The sequence below is a fragment of the Dendrobates tinctorius genome, unplaced genomic scaffold (genome assembly GCF_039654945.1).
Source record: "Dendrobates tinctorius isolate UK_male_01 unplaced genomic scaffold, ASM3965494v1 ptg000631l, whole genome shotgun sequence".
Lineage (NCBI taxonomy): Eukaryota > Metazoa > Chordata > Amphibia > Anura > Dendrobatidae > Dendrobates > Dendrobates tinctorius.
This window is the reverse complement of record NW_027362283.1, coordinates 204,154-230,883: the sequence shown is the minus strand read 5'-3', so window position 1 is coordinate 230,883 and position 26,730 is coordinate 204,154. Positions and strand designations below refer to the sequence as shown.

Below are 26,730 nucleotides of genomic sequence, written 5' to 3'. Positions count from 1 at the left end.
GGCCTTTCAGCCCATGTTGATGCAGTACTTGTTTCACTGTAGATATTGACACAATCTTATCAGCTTCCGCCATCATCTTCACAAGGTCTTTTGCTTTTGTCCTTGGGTTGATATGCACACGTCGGACCAAACCAAGTTCATCTCTGGGACACAGAACCCGTCTCCTTCCTGAGCGGTGTGATGGCTGGACATTCCCATCTTGTTTGTACTTGCGTATAATTGTTTGCACAGATGATCTTGAAATTGTACTCAAGGATGAGCCAGAGTTGTGCAATTCCGCAATTCTCTTCCTGATATCTTGGCTGATTTCTTTAGACTTTCCCATGATGCTACACAAAGAAGCAGTGTGTTTCAGGTGTGCATTAAAATACATCCACAGGTGTGTCTCTAATTAACTCAGATGTTGGAAAAAAAAAAAGCTTCCAAACACATGACATCATCATATAGGCAGTACAGAATTGTTTAAAGGCATAGTTATCTTAGTGCATGTAAGCTTTTGACTTTGTAGTAATAAAAATGCCTTAAAACATTCTCTCCCTCTCTCATTATTCTGGCAATTAGCAAATATTAATAATTATGGTAATCCTAATTGTCCTAAAACGGGAAAGGTTTATTCTGATTTCATATATCAGATATTGAGAAAAACATGCAGATGTGACTTTTTACACAGTGGATGGAAACTTCTGGTTTCAACTTTATATATACTATATATATATATATATATATATATATATATATACATATACACACACACCCCACAAACCCCAGTACAATCACTGCTAACTCCATAATAGCAAAGATAAATACTCGATGCCTCCGTCAGTCATTTATACAAGCCAACTGGACACCTGTTATAGGCAGTGTATGGCTTCAGGAGTGCGGTTTACAGAGCAAGAGGAACAGAGCTATTACATTTATACATTTAATCCAGAAAGATAGGAAGTGTTCATAAAAAAATATACAAAGATGATATAAAATGGATCAAACAATATGATATATACAATTACATAAAATAAAAGGGATAAGAAAAGAAATTACTAAACCTTATGTCACAGAAATGGCTCGGAGCTTAGTGGAGGGAGGTAATCCTTAGGGAAACATTCAAAACTACAGCAAGCATCATGTCTCCTTTAGCAATTTTAACTTTCTATAGAGCTGAAACATGGCATGGATAGCATCATCCATGGGTTAGATATTAAGTTGGAGGGGTTAGAATGGTCTTACGTTGATATGAGTGAATGTGTTGTTTGTCTCTCAGCTGCGATACTGAAAATATATCTTCCATAAATAACGTATTGATGCAAACCGCAATAATCATCACTGATCACGGGCTCCAAAGAGTCTCAGAAAAATAAATTGAACAGAGGGAGCCCCTGTACTTATCTGCCTCTGAATAAGCAAATCCCAAACATAGTGTTTGGTTCTCACAGCAGATTTCCGGTTGTAATTACCTGGTCACTGAAAGAGGTCCCTATTTCAATGGAGGTCAAAGTGTCAGCTCCCTCTCACTTCTACAATTATTAGTTTCTCTCTTACCCAGTTAGGGTTAATCCCAAATGTTCAATGTGAAGTTCTACTTCAATGGAGGATGAAGTGTCAGTTTTTCTCACTTCTCCAATTATATCTTCAATGTGAGGGTGATATGTCCTCTCTCTGGAGATCTCTTTATAAATTTTAATTTATCTCTATGACACCTCCCCCTTTTAGAGGTGGCATGGGGGACTAATTTACAGATAGTATCCCAAGCCCATCTCTCAGCACAACCTTCCTAGATCTCACGTTACCCTCTCCTTCTTGGACTCGGAGGTGATCTTCTCCATGAGGTCATTCAGCGACTCCAGACTGGCATCTATGGGAAGAGCAGTCTAAAACTCCTGGCTGGAGGCAGCCGTAATCGATGTTAAGGCCCCAAACTCACAAGAACCCTCTGGGAACTGCTCTGGGTCAGTAATTGGTCCTGTTATACTACTGGATGATGAGGGTCCAGAAGGCAGGGCGTTACCTGGATTCTGGGCACTCTGAAAGCAGGTAACGGCGACTATGTAGGCTGTCTCCCCAGATGATAACAACACTTTTCCATCAGCCTTTCCCCTAACCCTGACACACTGGGGATACTAATTTCCCATCACCCTGACAGGATGTGGACAGCACTTTCCCATCACCCTGACAGGCTATGGGACACATTTTCTCACCTCCCTGACAGACTGAGGATAAAACATTCCCGCCTCCCCTGATACCTCAGAAGCAGTGCTAATCATAGGACAGCAACCACCGGCCATGTCACAGTTCATTGTGACACTGGTCAGCTGCACGGCACCACCTGGGTAATGATTTGTGTGCCTGTTCCCATCTCCCTCAGCACTGTTGATGGCTTCTTTTAGGGAATTGTCAGCGACATCACCCTATAGCGCGACATGGCTAAGTTCTCCTGTACCACAAGCCACAGTATTATCATGCATGACATTGACATCAACATTGGAAACACTAGACGTAACAGATCTGGGAGGGTTGTCAAGAAAGTTTTGAGCAACCAACCGTCCAAGATCGGTCCCCAATAAAACATTTGTTTAGAGGTTCTTAGACACCCCTATTTCCCTCAACCCCCTCCCAGGACCCCAGTCTATGAAAACCCGGCCATCAGTAAAAGTTGGTGAACACCCCCAATCCTGGTGACAGTCTGGGTTTTTCCCAGAGATAAGCTTTTCTGGGTACACAAATTCAGGGTGGATGAGGGTTCGTTCTGTGCTGGTGTCCTTGAGCCCCTCAGTGATGTTGTCACCCTCAGTAACCGGTTGCAAATTTTCATGGGCACTCCCAACTGCCCCACCCACAAAATGGACTGCTGCATTAGTCCCCTGGGCCTCAGATGTGGAGTCCATCTTCCGTCTTTCTGGACAGGTGAGGCTGATGTGGCCAGTTTGGTCACAGATATAGCACCGTCGGGATTCAGATGCAGGCCAGGGCTGGACGATAGCTCCCAGAGGACCGGCTGGCAGTAGCATAGGGTGTCTGCTTACCCCCTTTCCAGCTGGTAATGGCTGATTTCTGCACCTCAGTTGTATGGTTGGCCAACAATCTCTGTGGCCTTTGGCTCCCAGTCCACCAGCAATTGTCGCACCTCCACAGAGCAAAAATAAAGAAATTGGTGCTTCACCATCAGGTGCTTCAGTTCCTTGAAGGTGGTAATTGATAGTCACTAAACCCATTGCTCAAAGTTGGCCCTGATCCTATCCACCACATCATCGTAGCTGTTGTGAGGTCCATGTCGGAGAGTCCAGAACCTTTATCAGCACACTTGAGGAGTCAGCTGACATTTTCTTATCAGGGCCAGTTTCTTAGCCTCATAGTTTCCATCATGATCTTGGAGGAGAGAGGCAAACACCGCCAGAGCTTTGCCTCCTAGACCCGGGGTTAAATATGGTGACCACTGGTCATCAGACAACTGGTACCATCTGCTGGCCTTTTCAAACCCCCTAAAAAAGTGTCGAGATCAGTCAGTAATAGGTGAATGCTTGGGACGGGGTGTTGACATTACTGGACTAGCTGTTCAGTGGGGTAGATGGTTCCTTCTGGAGTCGGATTAATTGTAGCTGGTACTCTCATTTGACTTGTCGCTCAGCAGCTTCTCACTCAGCATGTCACATCTTTCGCTAGGCCTGGGCCTCTCGCTCAGCAAACTCTTGTTTGGCCTGTTGTGCAGCCTCTAGCTCAACCTTGGCCTGCCACTCTGCAAATTCTTGCACTGTGTTCTTGTAGCACAAGTTGCAGCCACATTTCTGGGTCACATCCTCCCATCTGCTGAAGAATGAGGGGCAAACAAGAGCCCATCCCACCCTGGGAGCTATGGCTGCTGCTGGCACTCTGAGTTGGACAGTTCTTGAACCGTATGCAGAACTGGACCTCCTGGTGCTCCACTGGTCCCAGGCTCTGGTGGCACATTGTGTCGGTGCCTATGATCATCCTCCACCAAGGCACAGATCAGCATTTCTTTGATTTTGTCTGACCCATTGAGACCTCGCACCTCACAGCAATGGATCAGGACAGCTTTCTCGTGCTTCTTCTAAGCAGCTGCCATCTTAGCAGTCACTCGCCAAATAAAAGATAGAACATAAAAATAAGAGGAAGTAGGGGTGCAACTGCTCCACATACAGTATTGTCCCAGGTATACAATGGCTCGCAAAAGTATTCACCCCCTTGACATTTTTGGTGTTTTGTTTCCTCACAATCTGGAATTTCATTTTTTCTGAGGCTTTGCATGCCGACAACTGTGGACATTTGGTTTTCTTTTTATTGTGAAGCAAAAAACAAATGGGTCAAATAACTGAAAGCTTCAGTGTGCATAACTATTCACTCCCCATGAAGTCAGAATTTTGTAGAGCCTCCTTTTGCGGTAATTACGACTGCAAGTCGCTTTGGATAAGTCTCTACGAGTTTCCACATCTGGCCACTGGGATATTTGCTCATTCCTCAAGGTAAAACTGTTCCAGCTCCTTCAGGTGAGATGTTTCCTCTGGTGAACAGCGATCTTCATGTCTGACCACAGATTGTCCATTGGATTAAGGTCTGGACTGTGACTCGGCTGCTCCAGAACATTCACACCTTTCCCCTTACACCACTTGAGTGTTGCTTTAGTAGTGTGGTTTGGGCCATTGTCTTGTTGGAATGTGAATCTCCAACCCAGTCTCAAATCACTGACAGAAACAGGTTTTGCTCATGAATATCCCAATATATTTCACCTTCCATCTACCCCTCGACTCGGACCATTTTCCCTGTACCTGCTGCTGAAAACATCCCCACGGCATGATACTGCCACCACCATGTTTCACTGAGGGGATGGTGTTCTTGGAGTGATGAGCTGTGTTGGTTTGGCAACAGACATAAAGTTTACCTTGGTGGCCAAAAAGTTCAATTTTGGTCTCATCTCACCACAGCACCTTCCTCCATACATTTTGGGATTCTCACACAAGACTTTTGGCAGATTCAAAACACCTGTGAGAGACAGAATGTAAAAACGAAATTCACTGTGAAGAAACCAGATTATATCTTAATTACCCAGAAGACTATTGTCACGGGGTCCTTCTCCCACAATCAAGAGAGCGAGGGAAGTGTGAACAATCGCAAGACCATTATTATAGGCAAAATTAGAAGGTCCATAAACAATCCACCACACTGAGGATACAATAGTCCAGAACACGAATGAAGTTCAGTAACAGTTATCCTGTTACTGAACTTCATTCGTGTTCTGGACTATTGTATCCTCAGTGTGGTGGATTGTTTATGGACCTTCTAATTTTGCCTATAATAATGGTCCAGGGAGATGAGAGTCCAATAACCAGCAGCCAGAGGATAAAATGGGTCCATACGCTTCCCTTTCTCTCTGACGTGCTATGTGATGAGATTGGGATGTGGTCTCTCCATCTCAGGGTCTTTTATACCCCAGAAAAGTAAGCTATTTTTAGAATTACCCAGTGTCCTTCAGTACACCCTCACATTCTGTTCCCTCTTTAGAAGTCCACAAACTAGTTTCATAATACAATGCACAATTAGTATATCAGTACACATCAATAGATAAAGATAAACACCCACTATGTACAGTCAGGCTGCAGACAGTAAGTGAGCTAATTCAATTATCAGCCTTTTGGAAGGTAATTGAGACTGCAGACAATATGGGGAATACACGAAATGATACAGGGCAACAAGAAAACATTATGAAAATCAGTGAAATAGAAATATACACAAAATGATATCCACATAGCCTATCACACCATCACAACCATTGTTAGCAAACCATGAAGACTTGACTTTTTATCTGTATGTTGGCTTTTGGATTTAAGTGTTGATTTCTAGTTGGTCACGAACACAGACTTTTGTTTGTGTAAGCCTGGAAAATTGAATTGTTAGCTGATATTTGATATAACATAGTGTGCACTTGTCAGGAATTGGGGGTGTTTGGTTGCCCCCAGTTCTTCTTCAGGAGAATATTTATATATCCCACTTTCCAGTTCCTGTATAGAACTTGCAGGTCTCTGGCGCCCCCCTTACCCTCAGGTCAGTCAGGGAACTGCACCTAGGTTAAGTAGTCGCCAGAAAGGCTGTCTTGCTGTGTACTGGCTATTGGACACGCTGCAGTGAGGGAGAAAAGACTATTCCTGGTCCCAAGCGGGATATACACTTATCAAATTCTGTCCGTCACTGCCAGGGTCTCCCCAATATCCCAGAACGCACTTCGCTGCCACCAGACCCTGATTTGACTTAATATCGGGTCAGGAGCCAATCCAAATCAGTAGCGTTGAGTTAGTCGGAGGACATGGCCGTAAGTTATTAGAGCAAGGAGAACAAAGCTAGCAAAGTTTTATATTTTACTCCAAAAAGAATAGGCAGTGTTTACAAAAGTATAAAAAGATGTTACAAAAGGAGACAATTACAATATGTACAGACAATCTATATATATAAACGCCTTATCGTGTCTGTCTGTAACCGAAATCGCGGGCCGCTGATTGTCAGCGGCAGGCGCAGGCCTTAATCTGTAAAAAAGAGAATTAAAATAAAAAAAACTTATTCTCACCTTCCGACGGCCTCCTGTCTTCTTTCCACGCACCCGGCCTCGCATTCCCAGTAATGCTTTGCGGCTTAGACCGCTGATGACGTCACTCTCGCGAGAGCAAGAAAGAGGACCGACGTCACTCTCGCGAGAGCGAGAAAGAAGACCGACGTCATCAGCGGTCTAAGCCGCAAAGCATTACTGGGAAAGCGAGGCCGGGCGTGTGGAAAGAAGACAGGAGGTCGTCGGAAGGTGAGAAAAACTTTTTTTTTATTTTTTAATATTATTTTTGTACAGGGCCGCAGCAGTGATTGGTCGCGGCTAGAGGGCCGCGACGCTGATTGGTCACGGCTACACGGAAAGGGGGGTGAGGGGACCATGCATACCAGGAAAGGGGGGTGAGGGGACCATGCATACCAGGAAAGGGGGGTGAGGGAACCATGCATACCAGGATTGGGGGGTGAGGGGACCATACATACCAGGATTGGGGGATGAGGGGACCATGCATACCAGGATAGGTGGTGAGGGGACCATGCATACAAGGATTGGGGGGTGAGGGGACCATGCATACCAGGATTCGGGGGTGAGGGGACCATGCATACCAGGATTGGGGGGTGAGGATACCATGCATACCAGGATTGGGGGTGAGGGGACCATGCATACCAGGACTGGGGGGTGAGGGGACCATGCATACCCCAAAAGGGGGGTAAGAGGACCATGCATACCAGGATTGGGGGGTGAGGGGACCATGCATATCAGGAAAGGGGGGTGAGGGGACCATGCATACCAGGAAAGGGGGGTGAGGATACCATGCATACCAGGAAAGGGGGGTGACGGTGAGAATACATATCAGGATTGGGGTGTGAGAGGACCATTCATACCAGGATTGGGGGGTCAGGGGACCATGCATATCAGGATTGGGGGGTGAGGGGACCATGCATACCAGGATTGGGGGTGAGGGGACCATGCATTCAAAGATTGGGGGGTGAGGGGACCATGCATACCAGGATTGGGGGGTGAGGGGACCATGCATACCAGGATTGGGGGGAGAGGGGACCATGCATACCAGGATTGGGGGGTGAGGGGACCATGCATACCAGGATAGGGGGGTGAGTGGACCATGCATACCAGGATTGGGGGGAGAGGGGACCATGCATACCAGGATTGGGGGGTGAGGGGACCATGCATACCAGGATAGGGGGGTGAGGGGACCATGCATACCAGGATTTGGGGGTGAGGGGACCATGCATACTAAGAAAGGGGGGTGAGGGGACCATGCATACCAGGATAGGGGGTGAGGGGACAATGCATACCACGAAAGGGGGGTGAGGGGACCATGCACACCAAGAAAGGGGGGTGAGGGGACCATGCATACCAGGAAAGGGGGGGGTGAGGGGACCATGCATATCAGGATTGGGGGTGAGGGGACCATGCACATCAGGATTGGGGGGTGAGGGCACCATGCATACCAGGACTGGGGGGTGAGGGGACCATGCATATCAGGAAAGGGGGTGAGGGGACCATGCATACCAGGAAAGGGGGGTGAGGATACCATGCATACCAGGATTGGGGGGTGAGGGGACCATACATACCAGGAAAGGGGGTGAGGGGACCATGCATACCAGGATTGGGGGGTGAGAGGACCATGCATACCAGGACTGGGGGGTGAGGGGACTATGCATACCCCAAAAGGAGGGTAAGAGGACGATGCATACCAGGATTGGGGGGTGAGGGGACCATGCGTACCAGGAAAGGGGGGTGAGGATACCATGCATACCAGGAAAGGGGGGTGAGGGGACCATGCATACCAGGAAAGGGGGGTGAGGGAACCATGCATACCAGGATTGGGGGGTGGGGGGACCATGCATACCAGGATTGGGGGGTGAGGGGACCATGCATACCAAGAAAGTGGGGTGAGGGGACCATGCATACCAGGATAGGGGGGTGAGGGGACCATGCATACCAGGATAGGGGGGTGAGGGGACCATGCATACCAAGAAAGGGGAGTGAGGGGACCATGCATACCAGGAAAGGGGGGTGAGGGGACCATGCATATCAGGATTGGGGGTGAGGGGACCATGCATACCAGGATTGGGGGTGAGGGGACCATGCATGCCAGGATTGGGGGGTGAGGGGACCATGCATACCAGGATTGGGGGTGAGGGGACCATGCATACCAGGATTGGGGGGTGAGGGGACCATGCATACCAAGAAAGGGGGGTGAGGGGACCATGCATACCAGGATAGGGGGGTGAGGGGACCATGCATACCAAGAAAGGAGAGTGAGGGGACCATGCATACCAGGAAAGGGGGGGTGAGTGGACCATGCATATCAGGATTGGGGGTGAGGGGACCATGCATACCAGGATTGGGGGTGAGGGGACCATGCATGCCAGGATTGGGGGGTGAGGGGACCATGCATACCAGGATTGGGGGTGAGGGGACCATGCATACCAGGATTGGGGGGTGAGGGGACCATGCATACCAAGAAAGGGGGGTGAGGGGACCATGCATACCAGGATAGGGGGGTGAGGGGACCATGCATACCAAGAAAGGGGAGTGAGGGAACCATGCATACCAGGAAAGGGGGGTGAGGGGACCATGCATATCAGGATTGGGGGTGAGGGGACCATGCATACCAGGATTTGGGGGTGAGAGGACCATACATACCAGGACTGGAGGGTGAGGGGACCATGCATACCCCAAAAGGGGGGTAAGAGGACCATGCATACCAGGATTGGGGGGTGAGGGGACCATGCATATCAGGAAAGGGGGGTGAGGGGACCATGCATACCAGGATTGTGGGGTGAGGGGACCATGCATACCAGGATTGGGGTGTGAGAGGACCATGCATACCAGGAATGGGGAGTGAGAGGACCATGCATACCAGGATTGGGGTGTGAGAGGACCATACATACCAAGAAAGGGGACTGAGGGGACCATGCATACCAGGATAGGGGGGTGAGGGGACCATGCATACCAGGATTGGGGGTGAGGGGACCATGCATACCAAGAAAGGGGGGTGAGGGGACCATGCATACCAGGATTGGGGGGTGAGGGGACCATGCATACCAGGAAAGATGGGTGACGGTGAGCATACATACCAGGATTGTGGGGTGAGGGGACCATGCATACCAGGATTGGGGTGTGAGAGGACCATGCATACCAGGAATGGGGAGTGAGAGGACCATGCATACCAGGATTGGGGTGTGAGAGGACCATACATACCAAGAAAGGGGACTGAGGGGACCATGCATACCAGGATAGGGGGGTGAGGGGACCATGCATACCAGGATTGGGGGTGAGGGGACCATGCATACCAAGAAAGGGGAGTGAGGGGACCATGCATACCCCAAAAGGAGGGTAAGAGGACCATGCATACCAGGATTGGGGGGTGAGGGGACCATGCATACCAGGAAAGATGGGTGACGGTGAGCATACATACCAGGATTGGGGGGTGAGGGGACCATGCATACCAGGATAGGGGGGTGAGAGGACCATGCATACCAGGATAGGGGGGTGAGAGGACCATGCATACCAGGACTGGGGGGGTGAGGGTACCATGCATACCCCAAGAGGAGGGTAAGAGGACCATGCATACCAGGATAGGGGGGTGAGGGGACCATGCATATCAGGATTGGGGGTGAGGGGACCATGCATACCAGGAAAGGGGAGTGAGGGGACCATGCATATCAGGATTGGGGGTGAGGGGACCATGCATACCAGGATTTGGGGTGAGAGGACCATGCATACCAGGACTGGGGGGGTGAGGGGACCATGCATACCACAAGAGGAGGGTAAGAGGACCATGCATACCAGGACTGGGGGGTGAAGGGACCATGCATACCCCAAAAGGAGGGTAAGAGGACCATGCATACCAGGATTGGGGGGTGAGGGGACCATGCATACCAGGATTGGGGGGTGAGGGGACCATGCATACCAGGAAAGGGGGGGGACGGTGAGCATACATACCAGGATTGGGGTGTGAGAGGACCATACATACCAAGAAAGGGGACTGAGGGGACCATGCATACCAGGATAGGGGGGTGAGGGGACCATGCATACCAGGATAGGGGGGTGAGGGGACCATGCATACCAAGAAAGGGGAGTGAGGGGACCATGCATACCCCAAAAGGAAGGTAAGAGGACCATGCATACCAGGATTGGGGGGTGAGGGGACCATACATACCAGGATAGGGGGGTGAGAGGACCATGCATACCAGGATTGGGGGGTGAGAGGACCATGCATACCAGGACTTGGGGGGTGAGGGGACCATGCATACCCCAAAAGGAAGGTAAGAGGACCATGCATACCAGGATTGGGGGGTGAGGGGACCATACATACCAGGAAAGGGGGGTGACGGTGAGCATACATACCAGGATTGGGGTGTGAGAGGACCATACATACCAAGAAAGGGGGGTGAGGGGACCATGCATACCTGGATTGGGGGGTGAGAGGACCATGCATACCAGGACTGGGGGGTGAGGGGACCATGCATACCCCAAGAGGAGGGTAAGAGGACCATGCACACCAGGATTGGGGAGTGAGAGGACCATGCATACCAGGACTGGGAGGGTGAGGGGACCATGCATACCCCAAAAGGAGGGTAAGAGGACCATGCATACCAGGATTGGGGGGTGAGGGGACCATGCATACCAGGAAAGGTGGGTGACGGTGAGCATACATACCAGGATTGGGGGGTGAGAGGACCATACATACCAGGATAGGGGGGTGAGGGGACCATGCATACCAGGATTGGGGGGTGAGAGGACCATGCATACCAGGATAGGGGGGTGAGAGGACCATGCATACCCCAAGAGGAGGGTAAGAGGACCATGCATACCAGGATAGGGGGGTGAGGGGACCATGCATACCAAGAAAGGGGAGTGAGGGGACCATGCATACCAGGAAAGGGGGGTGAGGGGACCATGCATATCAGGATTGGGGGTGAGGGGACCATGCATACCAGGATTGGGGGGTGAGAGGACCATGCATACCAGGATAGGGGGGTGAGAGGACCATGCATACCAGGACTGGGGGGGTGAGGGGACCATGCATACCCCAAGAGGAGGGTAAGAGGACCATGCATACCAGGATAGGGGGGTGAGGGGACCATGCATACCAAGAAAGGGGAGTGAGGGGACCATGCATACCTGGATTGGGGGGTGAGAGGACCATGCATACCAGGACTGGGGGGTGAGGGGACCATGCATACCCCAAGAGGAGGGTAGGAGGACCATGCATACCAGGATTGGGGGGTGAGGGGACCATGCATACCAGGATTGGGGGTGAGGGGATCATGCATAACAGGAAAGGGGGGTGAGGGGACCATACATACCAGGATAGGGGGGTGAGGGGACCATGCATACCAGGAAAGGGGGGTGAGGATACCATGCATACCAGGATTGGGAGGTGAGGGGACCATGCATACCCTAAAAGGAGGGTAAGAGGACCATGCATACCAGGATTGGGGGGGTGAGGGGACCATGCATACCAGAAAAGAGGGGTGAGAGGACCATGCATACCAGGATTGGGGGGTGAAGGGACCATGCATACCCCGAAAGAGGGGTGAGAGGACCATGCATACCAGGATTGCGGAGTGTGGGGACCATGCATACCCCAAAAGGGGAGTAAGAAGACCATGCATACCAGGAAAAAGAGGTGAGAGGACCATGCATACTAGGATTGGGGGGTGAGAGGACCATGCATTCCAGGATTGGGGGGTCAGGGGACCATGCATACCAGGATTGGGGGATGAGGGGACCATGCATACCAGGATTGGGGGGTGATGGGACCATGCATACCAGGATTGGGGGGTGAGGGTACCATGCATACCAGGATTTGGGGGGTGAGGGGACCATGCATACCAGGATTGGGAGGTGAGGGGACCATGCATACCCCGAAAGGGGAGGAAGAAGACCATGTATACCAGGAAAAAGAGGTGAGAGGACCATGCATACCAGGATTGGGGGGTGAGAGGACCATGCATTCCAGGATTGGGGGTCAGGGGACCATGCATACCAGGATTGGGGGATGAGGGGACCATGCATACCAGGATTGGGGGGTGAGGGGACCATGCATACCAGGATTGGGGGGTGAGGGGACCATGCATACCCCAAAAGGGGGGGTAAGAGGGCCATGCATCTCAGGAAAGAGGGGTGAGAGGACCATGCATACCAGGATTGGGGGGTCAGGGGACCATGCATACCAGGATATGGGGTTGAGGGGTAGCATGCATACCAGGATTGCGGGGTGAGAGGACCATGCATACCAGGATTGGGGGATGAGGGGACCATGCATACCAGGATTGGGGGGTGAGGGGACCATGCATACCAGGATTGGGGGGTGAGGGGACCATGCATACCAGGATTGGGGGGTGAGGGGACCATGCATACCCCAAAAGGGGGGGTAAGAGGGCCATGCATATCAGGAAAGAGGGGTGAGAGGACCATGCATACCAGGATTGCGGGGTGAGAGGACCATGCATACCAGGATTGGGGGATGAGGGGACCATGCATACCAGGATTGGGGGGTGAGGGGACCATGCATACCAGGATTGGGGGATGAGGGGACCATGCATTCCAGGATTGGGGGGTGAGGGGACCATGCATACCAGGATTGGGGGGTGAGGGGACCATGCATACCAGGATTGGGGGGTGAGGGGATCATGCATACCAGGATTGGGGGGTGAGGGGACCATGCATACCCCAAAAGGGGGGGGTAAGAGGGCCATGGATATCAGGAAAGAGGGGTGAGAGGACCATGCATACCAGGATTGGGGGGTCAGGGGACCATGCATACCAGGATATGGGGTTGAGGTGTAGCATGCATACCAGGATTGCGGGGTGAGAGGACCATGCATTCCAGGATTGGGGGGTGCATTATTGCATTATTATTAAATCTTCAAAAATAAACTGCATATATATTCTAGAATACCCGATGCGTTAGAATCGGGCCACCATCTAGTTACAAATAAAAATGGATTAAAAATGAAAAACAGTTACAGTTTGTCACGAATTACCAGAGAGGATATATTCGTATATCCCACCGCTGCCACCAATTTGTCACGTACTCGCTTCTCAGCACGTGAGTTGGGGTTGCACCTGCAAGGGTTAATCTACCTCCTCTCCCTCAGTCCAGCATTCACCCTCTGTCCTATGCTGCAGTGAGAGCATAAATCACACCCCGACACAGACCACACACCCCGCTCATACACGCTGCCACCACTCACCGAACACACGGGCGATGAGTCCCGGAAGTACTACTACTACTGTCTGCCAATCACCAGGAGCACACACTGTAAGGCTGTGGATTCTTTAGAGCAACAAGGTTCAGACTTATTAAAGTTTTAAGCTTTAATATAAAAGGAACAGAGCTTACAATAAAAGGATATAGAAATAGAAATAAAAAGTGACATACAGTTATGCAAAACAGTGATAAAATAAAAGTGAGAAACTTACAGAAATGTCTGGTACTCTGTCCCTGAGGGAGGGGGAAATATGGAATGGAGCACATCAGCTGTCCAGGCTGCCCTCACTGTGAACCCTTTTTCTTTGTGTGTAGGCCTAATTTATAGATTTACTCAGGGATCAGGTTTCTGGACCGGCCTCTCATTTTAATATTCTAATTCCTTGTTTGTGACTGGACCATGGTTATTTTACCAATGAATACATTTTTTTTTTCTCTGAAACTCTGTGTGTAACCTTTTCTCATAGATAGATAGTGTTATTCTTCAATCGGTACCTCTCTTCAAAGAGCTGGAGGGTGTGAAATGTTTTCACTTGTTGTGGTCAGTAAAGCCCCCTGGTGAGATTGGAGACAGGAGACTGCCTTCTCAGGATAACATAGGTTATGACCTGTGTGGAGAGCTGCAGTCTAAGGACAGATGTTAATTTCTGCTGGTCATACATCCATACATATATATACATATCACTACACAGTTATCTCAGACAATGGTAAGCCATGTGGTGGGGGAGGAGAGACATCCCAATGCGTCAGGGCAGGTTGTACAGCCTCTGGTAGCTGACTTCCTGGGCAAAGACTCTCTCTCCTAAAATGAGGTTCAATATTTTATACCCTCTGATCATGACATCACTGATGGGCAGAGCTATGGGATGTACTCCCCTTTTTTCAGAGTTACTAAAACTTACTAAAAAACTCAAACTGTCGTTACTCTGGCAGGGAAGCTCATAGAAGGACGACAAAATTATCATTTTGTCAGCATGAAATTGGCATTCATTTAAATCCAAGCACGACTTGGCTACGTGCCTCGGGTAAGCAGTAATACCTTTCTCAGATTCTGCTGCTCCCAGAGCTTAGAAAATGTACTGGTGTGTGGTTCTGCTGGGGCACAAGTGTAAGTTTCACCCCTATATCACTACTTGGAGTCAAGTTATTTCGTCTGGAATAACCTTCTCAAACACAAAGAACGCACATGTTTCAGACAAAGGACTGGGTTCTGATAACCAACACATTTTTGAAGGAGGGCGAAAGGCGAATAGCAGGGTTCCCCAACTCCAGTCCTCAAGGCCCACCAACAGGTCATGTTTTCAGGATTTCCCTTGTATTGTACAGGTGATGCAATTATCACCAGAGCAATACTAAAGAAATCCTGAAAACATAACCTGTTGGTGGGCCTTGAGGACTGGAGCTGGGGGACCCTGGCGTATAGGATTACACAAGCAGGCAGAGAGAGAGGGGTGAGGGGGATCACAGCTGCAGCTTGGGTGCATGTCATTTGCAAACCCAAAAGATGTAGCAGAGCTAAGTGTGCTAGTAAAGCAAAGGAAAATTCTAGAAGGGTACTTTGAATATGAGCATATTCATAATATCATTACAGCTCTCATCCGTGATGAATAGTGAGGTCTGCTGATATGCTAATTATTCATGGTCTAGCCCAGACAGTTTGTTGATTTTTGAAACAGAGGAGGAAAATCTGTGCAAACGAGGCAACTTGGCCATCACCATTCTTCCCCATATCTGTGAGGATGGACTGAAGGACACTGGGTAAATCTAAAAATAGGTTACATGCCTCTGTATAAAGAGACAGAGAGAGAAACAGCCAGAGAGATTCTGCCAAGACATCCAAAGGACCAGAGACAGGACAGCAACCATTTCACATCATGGCTCCATCACGAGGGACACGGATCTATCATTCTACAGGAAACAACCAAGGGGTCTTCATCCTCAGTTGGATGGATACAGATCTGCTCCATTGACCATCGATGAACCATGGATATGTTTGAAAAAAAGCCAGGAATGGGACCCGCTGGTCGCCTGGCTCCATGGAGATGGTCGGATGAGCCAGGTGGTGACTCTCATGTCAACTGGCTTTAGGCCTTGTATGGACTCAATGGTCTGATATCTTTCTATGCATGTCGATAACGCCTCTCTGTGTGTGTACCACAGGTGGGGTAGCCGACCCTGAGAGCTCAGACGTATCATCTGCCATTATCCCAGCGAGTTAGCGGAAGGGTGAGACTCTGTAATGTGCGCCATCTTGGGTACTGTGCTGGGACTGTTCTACGTGTTATCTGCCTGTTTTGTGGTTCAATAAATTATTGCCCACACTGTTTTACCCTCACGCTGTTGACTGAGTAGCGTTATCCCCACATTAACGGGAGAGCGGGCGTTAGGCAGAACGATCCCTGGTCCATGCGGTTCCAGCTAGCGGACTTGGATGCCCGCCGACCCGTTTCTACACATTCACAATGTATGCATTTTATTGCATGAAATAAGTATTTGATCATTGACCAACCCTCAAGAATTCTGGCTCTCACAGGCCTGTTAGTTTGTATTTAAGAAGCCTCCTACTCTGCACTCATTACCTGTATTAATTGCACATATTTGAACTCGTTACCTGTATAAAAGACACCTGTCCACTCAATCAATCACATTACAGCCTCTCCACCATGGCCAAGACCAAAGAGCTGTCTAAGGACATCAGAGACAAAATAGTAGACCTGCACAAGGCTGGGATGGGTTACAGGACAATAGGCAAGCAGCTTGGTGAGAAGGCAACAACTGATGGCACAATTATTAGAAAATGGAGGAAACACAAGATGACTGTCAACCTTCTGCAGTCTGGGACTCCAATCCTGAACCCGAAGTCCCTGGTCCAAGTGCGGCCAGTCCTGAACCCGAAGTCCCTGGGCCTAGTTCAGCCAGTCCTGAACCCAAAGTCCCTGGGCCTAGTGCAGCCAATTCTGAACCTGAAGTCCCTGGTCCTAGTGTGGCCAGTCCTGAACATGAAGTCCATGACCCTATTGTGGAGCCAGTCTGTGTCCATTCTACAGAGGATCCAGAACTTATTAGTCTAAAGGAGTTCTAGTCCTTTCCGTGTCCGCATACCTGACCCCGGGTGTCAGCAGCTGAAGTACCGGGGACTGTCTAGGAGTGATACCTGGTGGCTACCTGTAGCCAAGCCTGACTTCACCATCTGGAGGAGGTTGAAGTGTCAGCTCCCTCTCACTTACCCAGTTATAATTATTCCTATATTTCAATGTGAGTGTGATCTGTACCCTCTCTGGAGATGTATTTAGGGATTTTAATTTTTTCTTTATGACAATAACTAAGGAGAAAGGGTAACCCTATGTATCAAGCAAGGATAACCCCAACTGTGAAGGGAGGATAACACCAACTGTGGAGGGAGGATAACACCAACTGTGAAGGGAGGATAATCCCAACTGTAGAGGAAGGATAACTGTTGTGAACTCTCTGGATCTGACTTCTGATTCGGGGCTCCCTCTGGTGGTCACTGCGAGTAGTGGAGCTGGCCGGGTTGAAAGTCTGCCACCTGACGACGATGATTGGAAATCAGGGGTTACTGACTGGCAGGATATAAGTGAGCAGGCTTCCCTCAGTGGTTGCTGGTGATTAGTTCTTCTTGTGCATCTTGAGGTCTGCTGTCTCCTGCCTGATCCTACATTTTTCAGCTAGGTTGTTCATTTGCTAATCCTTTGCATCTGATCTGTTTTTGCCTCTTTCTGCTTTGCTGTGAGGGTTCAGCGAGCTCCCTGCTGGGGCTGTGCTGGACCCCGCTCCATATGTTACAGCTTGTGTCAGTTTGTTCAGTCCCCTGTTATATTAGTCTCTTTTGCTTTGCTGCCAGTTCACACCAGAATGCGGATATAGTGGGGGAGAGGTCACGAGACCTCAGTATTTTTTGTACATCAGATGTGTTGGATTTTTTAGGGTTTTTGCGTGATTGCAGACAGTGTCTTTCCTTTCCTGTCCTATTCAGACAGTTTGGGCGCCATCATTTGCTCAGTCTATTTTCTGTCTGTGTTTGTGCCTCATCTTGTCTTACAGACAATATATGTTTGGGGGCTATCTATTTCTTTGGGGTTCTTCTCCAGGGCAGTTTAGATTTCAGCTTTCTTACTTTAGGCTTAATTAGTTCTCCGGCTGTGCCGAGGCGTCTAGGGCATCGTAGGTACTGTGATAAAACACTCCGGGATCGCCTTTGCTGGGGTCAAAGGTCACGTGCATTCAGCATGAAACTCAGGCGCAGAGCGGGGATTCGGGTATAACTGACCCTGGGTCAGGTTTATTAACGGTGAAAGCAATGCAAAAGGAAATAAAACATAAAACAAATCCTTGCCTGTCCGGCACTAACTAAACAATGGACAACCTAACTACCAACTGGCGGGCTTCTCCCGTCCAGCCAAACCACAGTTGCAGTGGGCACTGCTCTCACTCACATGTGTCTCTCACACAGACAGGCTCTCTGTATTCCCAGGCTGAGACACTCACACAACCACCTTGCATCCTTTTATATCCACCTCCCATTATCCATTAGTAAGCAGGTGCGATACTGACCAGACTAGGCCACATAGGAAAGGAATCTGGGCGAGATATACCTGCCCTCATCCACTGTTCCCACATGATTCTCACATATCCCCCCCTCTGCTCAGACCACTCCGGTCGAGCAATGACACCCGCCAAACAGTGCACTCGGGACAGGGCATCTGCATTTTCCATCTGTTCCCCTGGGCGGTGCTCCACCGTAAAAGTGTAGGCCTGCAGGGCAAGGAACCACCGGGTCACCCGGCTATTCCGTTCCTTGTTCAAGGGCATCCACTTGAGAGGGGCATGGTCAGTGATCAGCCTGAACTTTCGGCCCACCAGGTAATATTTGAGGGCCTCTAGAGCCCACTTAATGGCGAGGCACTCTTTTTCTACGACTGCATACCTTTGCTCGTGTTTAGATAGAGGACTGGGTGTTCCACTCCGTCCCTCACTTTTGACAGTACGGCCCCGATACCGGTATTAGAGGCATCCGTTTGTACCACAAACTCACTGCGGAAGTCCGGAGTCACCAGTACGGGCTGAGAGCAAAGTGCCCGTTTTAGGCTATGGAAGGATTCTTCAGCCGCTAAACTCCATTTAATCATGACGGAGTCTTTCCCCTTTGTAAGATCCGTCAGGGGGGTAGCGATGGCTGCAAAATTGGGTATGAACCGGCGATAATAGCCGGCGATCCCCAGGAAGGCTTGCACCTGCTTCTTGTTGACAGGTTGTGGCCAGTCCTGAACCGCCTGAATCTTATCGAGCTGGGGTTTAACAATACCCCTCCCAATTACATACCCCAAATACCGGGCTTCTTCTAGCCCGATATGACATTTCTTGGGGTTCGCGGTAAGACCTGCCTCCCACAGGTCGTCAATCACAGCTTGTACTTTCTGGAGATGAGTCTCCCAGTCCAAGCTGTAAATGACAATGTCATCCAAATAGGCCGAAGCGTACTGCCTATGTGGCCTCAAGACTCGATCCATCAGTCTCTGGAAGATTGCCGGTGCCCCGTGCAGTCCAAACGGCATATACACATACTGAAATAAACCTTCCGGCGTAGCAAATGCCGTCTTTTCTCTGGCAGCCTCAGCCAGAGGGATCTGCCAATACCCCTTTGTTAGGTCTAGGGTTGTAATATACCGGGCTTTTCCTAACCGATCTATTAACTCGTCGACCCGGGGCATGGGGTAGGCATCAAATTTTGAGACCGCATTCAGTTTCCTGAAGTCATTGCAGAACCGGATTGTGCCGTCCGGTTTAGGAATTAGCACAATCGGGCTGGACCAAGCATTGTGCGATTCCTCAATGACTCCTAACTCTAACATTGCCTTCACTTCTCGGCAAACGGCTTCACGGCACGCTTCCGGGATTCGGTAGGGCTTTACGTGAACTGTGACACCAGGTTCCGTTACGATGTCATGTTTCATTAGCATAGTCTGCCCAGGTTTTTCTGAGAAAAACTTTTGGTTGTGAAGTAGAAACTGCCTGACCTCAGTCTTTTGCCGCTCCGAGAGAGTCTCTGCAACCCGTACCTCCGGTACGGTATGCGAGCAGACGGGACGGGCCAGCTCCGCTGACAAGGCAGACCGATCCTTCCAGGGCTTTATCAGATTTACATGATAAATCTGTTCAGGTTTCCGTTTACCTGCCTGGTATACTTTGTAGTTTACTTCACCAACTCTTTCCTTGATCTCAAAGGGGCCCTGCCACTTTGCCAGGAACTTACTGTCCACTGTGGGGACCAGGATCAACACCCTATCTCCGGGTGCAAACGTACGGATCTTGGCGCCCCTATCATAGATTCTTTTTTGGGCTCCTTGAGCCTGTATCATGTGTTCTTTGACGATAGGCATAACAGCCGCAATACGGTCCTGCATTTGTGTGACGTGATCTATCACTGTTTTAAATGGAGTGACCTGACCCTCCCAGGTTTCTTTTGCAACGTCTAACAGTCCGCGAGGACGTCGGGCGTACAATAACTCGAAAGGCGAGAATCCCGTGGAAGACTGGGGTACTTCCCTGATGGCAAAAAGCAAATACGGAAGTAAATAGTCCCAGTTCTTCCCATCCTTGTCTATCACCTTTCTCAGCATCTGCTTCAGAGTTTTATTGAACCGATCGACCAACCCGTCTGTTTGAGGGTGATACACGGATGTGCGTAACGGTTCAATTTGTAACAATCGGCAGAGCTCCTTCATTACCCTGGACATAAAGGGGGTCCCCTGGTCGGTGAGTATCTGTTTTGGTATACCGACCCCACTAAACACATGCACCAGTTCCTTGGCAATCGTCTTGGTGGCCGTGTTACGCAAATGGATGGCCTCCGGGTAACGAGTGGCATAATCCAAGATGACCAGGATATGTTGGTGTCCACGTGCAGACCGTGGAAGGGGCCCAACTAAATCCATCCCAATCCTCTCAAACGGGACTTCAATAATAGGTAGGGGTACCAAAGGGCTACAGAACCGGGGCTTAGGCGCAGAGGCTTGGCAGTCAGGACAAGACTCACAATATACTCGAATATCGTGATGCATGCCTGGCCAAACAAAACAGTGTAATATCCTTTCGGTGGTTTTCTGGACTCCCAGGTGACCTCCCATCACATGTCCGTGGGCCAGGTCCAGCACCTGCCGCCGGTAGGGTTTTGGCACGACTAATAGTTGCACCGTACCTTCCCCCTTTTTCTCTATCTGATAGAGTAAATCATTCTCCAGAACCATGTAAGGATATGCCAGCCTACAGCCAGGTTCTACGGGTACCCCATTTATCACTTTTACATTTGTCCTAGCCTGAGAAAGGGTAGGATCCTTTATTTGCTCTCTTTGGAAGTCATCTTTCTGAACTTCTAAATCCGGCAAACGGGGAGGTGGACGGCTGTCGGCCTCCTCCTCTTCCCCGGTCTCCTCCGTATCACCCGCCATGACTGAAAACGGGAACTGCAGGTAATTTCCCGCAGACTCTTCCCCAGAGTCTTCCGGGGAGACCTCTTCCAGGGGTTCGGGACCCACACGCGCCCTGGGAGAAGAATCGTGTACACTATTACCCGAGGGCATCAACTGATTCTCCCACAATTGCCAGAAGTGGGGAAAATCCCGGCCCAGGATAACATCATGCAATAACGCCGGGACGAGTCCCACTTTATGTTGCACAGACCCATAGGAAGTAGTAATGCATATGACCGTGGTGAGGTACGAACAGGTGTCTCCATGCACACACGTTACAGAAAATTTGTCTGATAGTCCAGTCGGGGCTGACACCAGACTGGCCTTCACCAGAGTCACCACACTTCCCGAGTCTAACAATGCCACCACATTTTTGCCATCAACAGTTAAATCACACAAGTGTTTTTCCACATCCTTTTGACCGGCATTCACACTCACTACCCGTGCAACCATAGACATGCGGTTTTTAGAGTCTGTGACGTCGCACTGCATGGGTTCAGTAGTGACCGGACAGTTTGCAGCAATATGTCCCATCTCTTGGCAGCGGAAACACCTAACGGGCCCCTTGCTTAGACCATAGTTCGTTACTCTCGGCCTCGCAGTGCGGGCAGTCCCGTTTTCCTCCCCCACTGTCTTAGGGATTGTTCCATCTCCCCTACTCCCTGGAACAGTCTTACCGGTTCCACGTGGAGACGATGAAGAACGAGGTGGGGTAGCGTCGTCTCGGAGTCCTTCCGCCACGGAGTAACGTTCAACCAGATCCACCAGTCGATCTGCCGTCGTAGGATTTCCATGGCTTTCCCACTTCCTCAGGGCTGGCGGTAGAGCTCTCAGGTACTTGTCCATGACGACTCTCTGGATTATCTCTGGCGCTGTCAACACCTCGGGTTGTAGCCACTTCTTCGTCACGTGGATCAGGTCGAACATCTGTGACCGCGGTGGTTTATCCGGCTGATAAGTCCATTGATGCACTCTCTGTGCACGGACAGCGGTCGTCACTCCCAGCCGGGCCAAGATCTCGGCTTTCAATTTGTCAAAGTCCTGCGCGGCTTCAGGCTCTAAGTCATAATAAGCCTTTTGGGCCTCACCGAAAAGAAACGGGGCAATCAGGCCGGCCCATCGTGCCTTCGGCCATTTTTCTCGCACCGCCGTCCGTTCAAACGTGGTCAGGTATGCCTCGACGTCATCTTCGGTCGTCATTTTCTGCCAGTACCGACTCACGTGAATCACTCTCGACTCGGCTTCCAGGTTAAGCTCAGGTAAGCTTGCCAAGCGCTGCGCCACCTGCTGGAGAAGCGAACGATTGGTAACTGTCATGTCCACCAACTCCTTCAGCTGCGCCATCATCACCCGATTAGCTTCTTGCTGGACGGCGGTGGACTGTACCAGCGCTTTCACCACGTACTCCATGCTCATGCTTGCAACGTGATGCCCGCGTTCTCCACCACAATGTGATAAAACACTCCGGGATCGGCTTTGCTGGGGTCAAAGGTCACGTGCGTTCAGCATGAAACTCAGGCGCAGAGCTGGGATTCGGGTATAACTGACCCTGGGTCAGGTTTATTAATGGTGAAAGCAATGCAAAAGGAAATAAAACATAAAACAAATCCTTGCCTGTCCGGCACTAACTAAACAATGGACAACCTAACTACCAACTGGCGGGCTTCTCCCGTCCAGCCAAACCACAGTTGCAGTGGGCACTGCTTCCACTCACGTGTGTCTCTCACACAGACAGGCTCTCTGTGTTCCCGGGCTGAGACCCTCACATAACCACCTGGCATCCTTTTATATCCACCTCCCATTATCCATTAGTAAGCAGGTGAGATACTGACCAGACTAGGCCACATAGGAAAGGAATCTGGGCGAGATATACCTGCCCTCATCCACTATTCCCACATGATTCTCACAGTACGCTCCACGGCTGCTGTTAGTTGTGTTGTTAGGACTAGGGGTCTGCAATCCGCTCAGTGACCAACCTTTCTGGTTTCCTATTTCTGCCATCCTCCTCGGTGACCGATTCATAACAGATAACCCCAACTGTGGAGGGAGGATAACCCCAACTGTGGAGGAAGGAGAACCCCAACTGTGGAGGAAGGATAACCCCAACTGTGGAGAGAGGATAACCCTAACTGTGAAGGAAAGATAACCCTAACTGTGAAAGAAGGAGAAAACTATGGAGGAAGGATAACCCTAAAGTGAGAGGAAAGATGACCCTATATTGAGAAAGGATCACCCCAACTGTGGAGGGAGGATCACCCCAACTGTGGAGGGAGGATAACCCCAACTGTAAAGGGAGGATAACCCCAACTTTGGAGGAAGGATAACCCCAACTGTGGAGGAAGGATAACCCTAACTGTGAAGGAAGAACACTATGGAGGAAGGATAATCCTAAAGTGAGAGGAAGGATAACCCTAAATTGAGAGAAAGGATAACCCCAACTGTGAAGGGAGGATAACCCCAACTGTGGAGGAAGAATAATCCCAACTGTGGAGGAAGGATAACCCTAAAGTGAGAGGAAGGATAACCCTAAATTGAGAGAAAGGATAACCCCAACTGTGAAGGGAGGATAACCCCAACTGTGGAGGAAGAATAATCCCAACTGTGGAGGAAGGATAACCCTAAAGTGAGAAGAAGGATAACCCAATATTGAGAGGAAGGATAACCCCAACTGTGGAGAGAGGATAACCCAAACTGTGGAGGGAGGAGAACACTATGGAGGGATAACCCTAAATTGAGAGGAAAGATAACCCTAACTATGGAAGAAGGATATCCATAGCTAGAGAGAAATGATATTCATAACTTGAGAGAAACAATATCACAAACTAGGAAAGAAAACTAATTATAGAGGAAGGGTAGCTGCAGAGACACGGGGGTCAGTGAGTGCTCTACCCCGCTAGCCGAAACCGCATGGACCAGGGCTCATCCCACAGAACGCCTAGTTTCCTTTTACCATGGGTGTAATACAACTCAGACAACACAGGGCAAGGGTAAAACAGTGTGACTGTGGCAACACTTTATTGAACCACAAAACAGGCAAACTGTCATGACTCTGGATGGGGTTGTATCGGGCTCTGTTTTGGTCAGGTCAGGGAAAAGTGAGTTCGCCTCCTTTTGGTTCTGGGGCGTCTATTTATTGCTGGTAGTTCCTGGGGTCAGTGTTGGTGATACTTCCGTTTACTCGGTTAGAGGTAGCTGACCCAGGTTACTCATCTGTAATCGTTGTGCATGACCCGGTTTGTCCCCTAACTTTTGCCTCTGTTTTCTGCTCGGTACTGCTGTGTCCTGGTTCTCTGACCCCTTGGTTCGTCTTGGTTTACTCTTCTGTCTTGCCCCTGGGAACCTCACTCTCATCTGGCTTCTGACCCTCGGCTCCCTACTGACTACATTATCATTCTGTGCCCTGTACACCGCTCTCTTGGTTGGTTCCCCATCCTCACGCGCGGTGGCTCTTCCCCCCACCGTCTACTTAGTCTCAGGTCCTGTGCGCACTGCGTGCCTTAGTCCTTACACTCCCTGCGTGCGGACCTGTGCCCCCTGCTAGCGCCCTCTAGGCTTTCCTCAGTGACACTAATCCAGTGTCACTACATTATCACCGACCCTACATTTTTTCAGGGGCTTTGTAACTCACTGTGTGTCATGGACTCACTGCGTGCTCTGTCAGGTCAGGTGACTAACCTGACCAAAATGATGCAGAACCTCATTGTGCATTGTGACGTATGGCTCCTCCTACCAGCATGGTTCTGCCTAAGATGATCTAAGCAATACGTGAGTTTTATTTCTTCTCTTAATCCCCTTTTATTTGTATTTGCATTGTACATATTTTAGTTGTCTCATATTGTAAAATCTTTTTATATCTTCTGTAAACAGTGCCTGTCTTTTGGGAGTAAAATATAAAATTATTAGTTCCATCTCCATGTTCTATACCGAACTTTTACGTGCCTGAAGTGATTACGCTACTAATTTGGGTTGGCTTTGTACCCCTTTATTCATTAAAAAATGTATAGAGAAATTGGAAGCTGATGGCAGCAAAGTGTGTTTTGGCTGACGGAGTGACGGAGCGGGATTTATAAGCTGATTGTGTGGCTGCGGCCAAAGCATTTAAATTTCCTCGCTGCAGTGTGCCTAATAGCCAGTGCACATCATGTGGCCCATCCGGTGACTAATTATCCTAGGTGCAGTTCCCTGACTGTCCTGAGGGTAAGGGGGGGCGCCGGAGAGCTGCGAGTTCCAAAGTGGAACTGAAAAGTGGGATATACATAAATCCCCGCAGTTCGTGACATATAGTGGAAAGCAGTGGGATAACTCCAATAAGCCCCTGTGGTAAATTGTTATGGCAAGACTAGCTTGCTGTTTTCATCACATTGTGACAGTGGTGGGATAACTAGGATAAGCCCCCCTGCACATGTTATAGCCGTGTGTGGCCAAAGGTCAACAACCCCTAACCCTGACATCTATATATTGTCACATTTTCTTCTCAGGTGGGAAAACTTGTACAATACTTAGACCCCCATGACCTGGGACGAATCACCTTTAGGGACTTCTGTCAGGGGGTGTTGGCCATTAAAGGTAAGTGTCACTTGACTGAACTCCAGTAACCACTGTCCTCCCTGCCCCGTACCACATGTTGTGCCCCTGAATCCCCCCGAGTACTGCAACATGTAACAGTCCATTACACAACATTACCGGCAGGAAGGGCCGTGAGGTATCAATACTCATGCTCCAGCAACCACAGGGTTAAAGACAGCCAAACCTCCTAGCCATGCCCATGTCTATCATGCTCTTTGGCCTGTGCAAACTCCTCTGTCCTCCTCCTTTCTGCACTGTCCTCCGCCTCCCGACACACTCCTGTGTCGACTTCTTCCTTCCTCCAGACTCCTGTTGTTGTCCTCCTCCTCCCTCCAGACTCCTCCTCCTTTCTTCACTGTCCTCTTCTTTCAGACTCCTGTTGTTGTCCTCCTTCCAGACTCCTCCTCCTTTCTTCACTGTCCTCTTCCTCCCTCCAGAATCCTGCTCCTTTCTTCACTGTCCTCTTCCTTCCTCCAGACTCCTGTTGTTGTCCTCCTCCTCCCTCCAGATTCCTCCTCCTTTCTTCACTGTCCTCTTCCTTCCTCCAGACTCCTGTTGTTCTCCTCCTCCTCCCTCCAGATTCCTCCTCCTTTCTTCACTGTCCTCTTCCTTCCTCCAGACTCCTCTGTTGTTGTCCTCTTCCATCCAGACTCCTCTTCCTTTCTTCACTGTCCTCCTCCTCCCTCAAGTCGCCTCCTCCTTTCTTCACTGTCCTCGTCCTTCCTCCAGACTCCTCTGCTGTTGTCCTCCTCCTCCCTCCAGATTCCTCCTCCTTTCTTCAGAGTCCTCTTCCTTCCTCCAGACTCCTCTATTGTCCTCCTCCTCCCTCCAGACTCCTCCTCCTTTCTTCACTGTCATTTTCCTTCCTCCAGACTCCTCTGCTGTTG

The 26,730-nt window shown here is 49.8% G+C and overlaps 1 protein-coding gene across 1 annotated transcript in view; it reads left to right on the top strand.

Moving 5' to 3' along the window:
- The window catches only part of RAB11FIP4 (RAB11 family interacting protein 4), a 63,687-nt gene that overhangs the window by 6,238 nt on the left and 30,719 nt on the right, over positions 1–26,730 (top strand). Inside the window, exon 2 of the mRNA XM_073565269.1 lies at positions 25,756–25,843. Coding sequence (XP_073421370.1) covers positions 25,756–25,843 — 88 coding nt within the window. The remainder of the gene's footprint in view (positions 1–25,755; positions 25,844–26,730) is intronic.